This window comes from Otolemur garnettii, unplaced genomic scaffold (assembly GCF_000181295.1).
Source record: "Otolemur garnettii isolate 467f Iridium unplaced genomic scaffold, OtoGar3 scaffold00211, whole genome shotgun sequence".
Taxonomy (NCBI): Eukaryota; Metazoa; Chordata; class Mammalia; order Primates; family Galagidae; genus Otolemur; species Otolemur garnettii.
Window position 1 is genome coordinate 1,075,066 of NW_003852606.1, and position 5,331 is coordinate 1,080,396.

The following is a 5,331-nucleotide window of genomic DNA, read 5'->3' on the forward strand; positions in this document are numbered from 1 at the left end:
CCTGTGGTCCCAGCTACTTGGGAGGCTGAGGCAGGAGACTCGCTTGAGCCCAGGAGTTGGAGGTTGCTGTGAGCTGTGATGCCACAGCGCTCTACCCAGAGGAACAGCTTGAGGCTCCTGTCTCAAAAAAAAAAAAGAAAGAAAGAAAGAAAGAAAAGAAATAACAACTAGATAGAAAGGGATCAAATGCCTTCTGAAAGGCAACTCAGAGAATTGACAGAATTCTAATTTAGAGTAACAGAGGGGAGAGAACAGGTCAGGGTTGGTGCTGAAGACCCCACACAGCTACCTCTTAGCTGTGTGATCTTAAACTAGCACCTTATCCTATGCCCTGCCAGTTTCTTGAATGATCTAAGGAAGTCTCTTACCAGGCTCTGAACCATAGCAGGGACGGAGGGGCAGGGAGCAGGGCCGCGGGGACTCAGGGGGAACTGCTTCTCGTCCCAGGGGGCAGGGAAGACATCTTCTAAGGCGACTCAGGAAGTCTGTTGGTTCCTCTTGGACAGGGTTCCTGGGGAGGAGGACCTCAGAGAGTGACACTAGAGATAACCCCCTGCAAGAAGTTCCTCCCCCCTCTGTACCCCTCAGATGAGGACTTCTCTCTCTCCATCCCCAGGGACAAAGAATAGAGCCAGATATAAAGAAAAAAGAAAAGCCAAGACAAAGAGCAAAAATTAGAGAGGGACCTACTCTAAATGCATCCCACAGGGGAGAAAGGCAACTCCTCTTACCTGGGTGGGGTTGCAACAGGGGATCCGGCAGCCTCACCCCGCCTAAGAAAGGCAGCTAGAACCTTCAGCGTGTCTTCTCGGAGCCCCAGCTCTTCCGATCCTGCCATGGAGGCACCTGTGAGAGAGGGGGCTAGGGAGCTGGACTCTAGGGTTCAGCAACAAGTGGAAGACTGGGGGCTAGAACTTGTGAGTCTCAAGAAGGAAACGAGCTGAGGGCCTCGACTACTGGATCCTTTGAAGAGCTCCGGTCTGGGGGCCCAGACTCTCGAGTCCTCCGAGAGAAAAGGGATGAGAAACAAGGCCCCTTGCTCCTAGGAAAAGAGGGAGATGGGGGCCCAGGTTCAGGGGTCTAAAGGAGGAGGGAGCTGAGGTCTCGGACTTCCTAGTCTGAGATAGAAGGGGATTAGAGCCCCAGACCCTTGGATCCCCTAAGAAGAGGTCTTGAGGATTCCTGGATTCTTAAGGAGGCATATGCCAAACTTCTGAAGCCCTTAGAGCAATGGGAACTACCAATCCCAGCAAACTTCACGGCAAATATTCCCCTCTGTCCGCGCTTGTTTGCCGCACAGGCTTCTGGGAGGTGTAGTTCCAACTATCTGAGGCTGGACTCCTGCGGACCCTGGACACTTGGATGTCGGGGAATCGGAATGGGGGTGCCTGATCCTGGTTCTTGGGCCCCTTCTCTTTCCTCCTCTTCCTAATCTTGGCCAACACACTGCTTACCTGATCTGGGACCCCGCCGCCGCCACCTCCTTGACCAAATTTGTCCAAACTTTTATTAGTTCAACTTTCCCGCGCCTGCGCACTAGGCACGGGTTCGTAACTGCCCCAACGAAGAGGGGACGGAGAGCAGGATGCACGTCTAATTTGCATATGACGTTCCCAGCATGCCCGTTTCAGGAAAGCCCAAAAAGGGCAATAGGGAGAGGGCGGGTCCTGGCTCATGGGACCTCCCCTTTGGTTCTGGGGGTTGTCACCCAAAGGATGGTAAAGTTGCTTGTATTTCAAGAAATCGATCGAAAAGAACGCTCTCTAAAGTTCAGCCGCTAGGAAGGGGGGGGTGCCCAGCTTCGAGTTTGAGAGCTACCCGGATCGCAAAGACAGGGTTGAGCCCCGGCACCCTGCGCGCCCCATCTGTCGGCCATAGGTAACGCGGAAGAGCGAGGGAGATAGTGGCGTCCGGAAGTAAGGAACGGGAGCAAGGATGAGTCTGCGCTGCTAGTGGAAAGGGAGGCTGTATAGTCTTGGGAAAGGGAGGCAGGAGGGAGCTACAGTGACCGACCCTGGAAGCGTATATAGAAAAACTGTAGAAAGAGTACGGAGGGCGGAGAAAGAGAGGAAGCGTCTACACTGAAAGGACCTAGGAGAGGGAAGGGTGGACTCTGCAAATGGGAAGCCGTTCACTCTAAACAGTTGGGAGGTGCCCTGGAGGAGGGAGGAGGCTGGTTGTTTGGGGGGAATTGTGGATTGGGTTCCACGCTGGAAACAAGTAGAGGGATCTTCTCTGGGAGAACTGTAGCAGGGAGTCTACACTTGGGTAAGTGTAGGAGGTAGGGGTTTATGCGTGATTAGCGTCTGCATTGAAATAACTAGGGTGGCGCTACCTGTTTTAGTTGATGTGGGGGAGAGAGTAAAGGGTCTGCACTGAAGACGCGGGGGAACTGTCTAGTGTTTTTGGGAAGGAGTCCTCGCTGGCTAGGGAGACTCTCTGGACGATTGGGAGGAGAGGCGCTTTCCTATTTGTAGTCCAGGAAAAGATGGGTGAAAGACCTGCGCCGTGGCCCGTGAGAGGGAGGTCTGGGTCTGGAAATCTCAGGCCAGGAGGTCCCGGGAGGCTGCCTGCGCCCAGGAATTGCCCTGTGCGTGTAGGTGGGACCATGGGAACCCCAAAGCCGCGGATCCTGCCCTGGCTGGTGTCGCTGCTGGACCGGGGGCAGCTGGAGGGCGTGGCCTGGGTGAACGAGAGCCGCACACGCTTCCGCATTCCTTGGAAGCACGGCTTGCGGCAGGATGCCCAGCAGCAGGACTTCAGCATATTCCAGGTGGGCATATTCCAGATACTTGCGCCCTAGAGCGCGGGAAACCCAGAGCAGTGCCCTGGGCTGGATGGATTCTGAAGGGGTGGGGCCAAGGAGGCGGGATTAGTTCGCGAGGAGCTGGCTGGTACTAACATTGGTGGGTGGGGTTAGAACTGGAGGGGCGGGGACTTGCAGGATTGGTGGACTGATGGTGGGGCGCAGGCAGGTTAGGAGAAGCCTGCTTCTGGGAATAGAACTTGCAAAGTGCCCTTAGGACGTCAAGGAAATGCATCCTAGGGGTAGGGAACTCTCTCTGGGAGAGGCTTATGGTTGTAGGATTCTGGGGGTGGTTTTTGGAACATTAGAGCCAGACCCAGAGCCCCAAATCTGGGGTTATAGTACCTACCAAATTAGAATACAACAGTCATGGTAAACAAGACTGCGAGGGTGTGGGGTTAATACAGAGGGTGTCCGGGGACTGATGGTGCAAAGTAGGACCTGAAAGTGGAACTGAGGGTGAAAAAGGGTGGCAGGGAAATTTGCGGATGGAAGCTTGGCAGTTAGAACTTGCCAGGGGGAAAGGGCAGTGTTAGGAGTGGAGGAGGCAAGGTTAGGCCTCTAAGGATGGGATCCAAGTCATTTTTCCCATTACCCTAACACCACTGTTGTCCCAGGCCTGGGCCGAGGCAAGCGGTGCCTACACTCCAGGGAAGGATAGGCCCGACCTGACAACCTGGAAGAGGAATTTCCGGTCTGCCCTGAACCGGAAGGAAGGGGTGGTGCGGTTAGTAGATGACCGGAGCAAGGACCCTCATGACCCTCATAAAATCTACGAGTTTGTGACCCCAGGTGTGCCAAAGCAGGGCTTCTCCTGGAGCACTGGGATCTCAGAGTTCCCAGCATCCTTACCCCACTTACCACTTTTCTTAGCAGGAGGTGGAAACTTTTCCCAGCCCAACACTTTGCCAGACACTGGTGGTGGAGGCAGTACCTTTGATACTCAGGTGGGAATGCACCCATCCCCAGGGGCCTATTCAGGCCTCTTCCTTTCCTTCTCAACTATCACCCTGGCCTCCATTCTGTCCTCTACCCGACCTAAAGCTGACCCTGTCCCTCCTCTGCCCATGGCTCAGCCTTCTCAGAAAAAATTCAAGAGTTTTCATTGGGCATTTAAGGCCCTAATAAACCTTTCAGGATTTCATGGCTTTCCTCAGTTTGCAGGGTGCCTTCAGCATCTCAAAAACTCAAAACCTCCCTCTTTCAATCTTGCTGATGCCTGTTTCAGGGAAGTCCCCCTGAAATCCTGCACGGCCTGCCCTGCCCAGGTCTTGTTTGCAAAGAGCCAGACTATTGGTGGAATTAGCTACTCCCATGTGATGACAGCAGCTAGCATTCATTATACCATATATTTTGCTGTTAGTGCTAGTGACTAGCTCTGCTCCCAGACTGGAAGCCCCTTGAGGGCAAGCTCAGGTCTAACCACCTCTATGCACCTCCACATTGCTGTACACAAAGACTGGTCTACACAAAGTCTCCAGAAAAGGCTGTTAATGTCCAGCTCTTTTTTTCTTCCCCATCAGGAAGACATTCTGGAGTTACTGGATAGCATGGTCTTGGCCCCACTCACAGATGGAAAGCCCCCCAGCCTGGATGTGACTCCTGAGCCCCACTCTCAGCTCTTGTTGAGCCCCGACTTGGACAATTCCACTCCCTGCCCAAATTTGCCGCTTCCTGAAAACCCACTGAAGCAACTACTGGTGCCAGACGAACGTGAGTGTCAATTGTGTGTGGGAACGGGCTGAGGCTAGAATAGTGGTCCCACCCCTCCTCACACTCTTATCTCTCTCCCCCTTCACACCACTCTCTCTCTCTCTCTCTTCCCCCTTCATACCACTGCTCCTGCTGCTCAGAATGGGAGTTCGAGGTGACGGCCTTCTACCGGGGCCGCCAAGTCTTCCAGCAGACCATCCTATGCCCAGGGGGCCTACGGCTGGTGGGGTCCGAAGCAGCAGATAGGATGTTTCCTGGGCAGTCAATAACACTGCCAGACCCTGGGATGTCCCTGACAGACAGGGGAGTGATGGGCTACGTGAGGCACGTGCTGAGCCGCCTAGGCGGGGGACTGGCTCTGTGGAGGGTCGGACAGCGACTATGGGCCCAGCGACTGGGGCAATGCCACACATACTGGGCCATGGGTGAGGAGCTGCTCCCCAACAGTGGGCATGGGCCTGCTGGTGAGGTCCCTAAGGACAAAGAAGGAGGTGTGTTCGACCTGGGGCCCTTCGTGGCAGGTAAGTGAGGCGGGGGCTTCATTCTGCTGAGTGGAAAGCAGCAGGCCACCATGGTTAAGAACTCTGGGCTGGGCCGGGTGTGGAGGCTCCATGCCTGTAATTCTAGCACTCTGGGAGGCTGAGGTGGGTGGACAGCCTGAGCTCAGGAGTTCAAGACCAGCCTGAGCAAAAGTGAGACCCCATCGCTTTTAAAAAAAAAAAAAAAAAAGGTGGGCATTGTGGCAGGCACCTCTGGTCCCAGCTATTTGGGAGGCTGAGGCAGGAGACTTGATTGAGCCCAGGAGTTGGAGG

The 5,331-nt window shown here is 54.6% G+C and overlaps 2 protein-coding genes across 4 annotated transcripts in view; one reads left to right on the forward strand and one right to left on the reverse strand.

The window, feature by feature from the left end:
• The window catches only part of BCL2L12 (BCL2 like 12), an 8,289-nt gene extending 6,673 nt beyond the window's left edge, over positions 1 to 1,616 (reverse strand). Inside the window, 5 exon segments of the mRNA XM_012812545.2 lie at positions 369 to 511; positions 732 to 846; positions 1,455 to 1,506; positions 1,508 to 1,537; positions 1,539 to 1,616. Of these exon segments, the coding sequence (XP_012667999.2) occupies positions 369 to 511; positions 732 to 846; positions 1,455 to 1,506; positions 1,508 to 1,537; positions 1,539 to 1,604 (406 nt within the window). The 5' untranslated portion in view covers positions 1,605 to 1,616.
• A 66-nt stretch (positions 1,617 to 1,682) lies between these two features.
• IRF3 (interferon regulatory factor 3) overlaps positions 1,683 to 5,331 on the forward strand; it is a 5,914-nt gene continuing 2,265 nt past the window's right edge. For 2 of the 3 annotated variants that reach the window (XR_001161781.1, XM_012812543.1), the window contains exons 1-5: positions 1,683 to 2,773; positions 3,424 to 3,598; positions 3,680 to 3,753; positions 4,330 to 4,519; positions 4,660 to 5,040. Coding sequence is in view for 2 of the 3 variants with exons in the window: in XM_012812543.1 (XP_012667997.1) it covers positions 2,489 to 2,773; positions 3,424 to 3,598; positions 3,680 to 3,753; positions 4,330 to 4,519; positions 4,660 to 5,040 (1,105 nt within the window). In the remaining variant the exon portion in view is untranslated. The remainder of the gene's footprint in view (positions 2,774 to 3,423; positions 3,599 to 3,679; positions 3,754 to 4,329; positions 4,520 to 4,659; positions 5,041 to 5,331) is intronic. The other variant, XM_003801543.2, reaches the window with a different exon arrangement.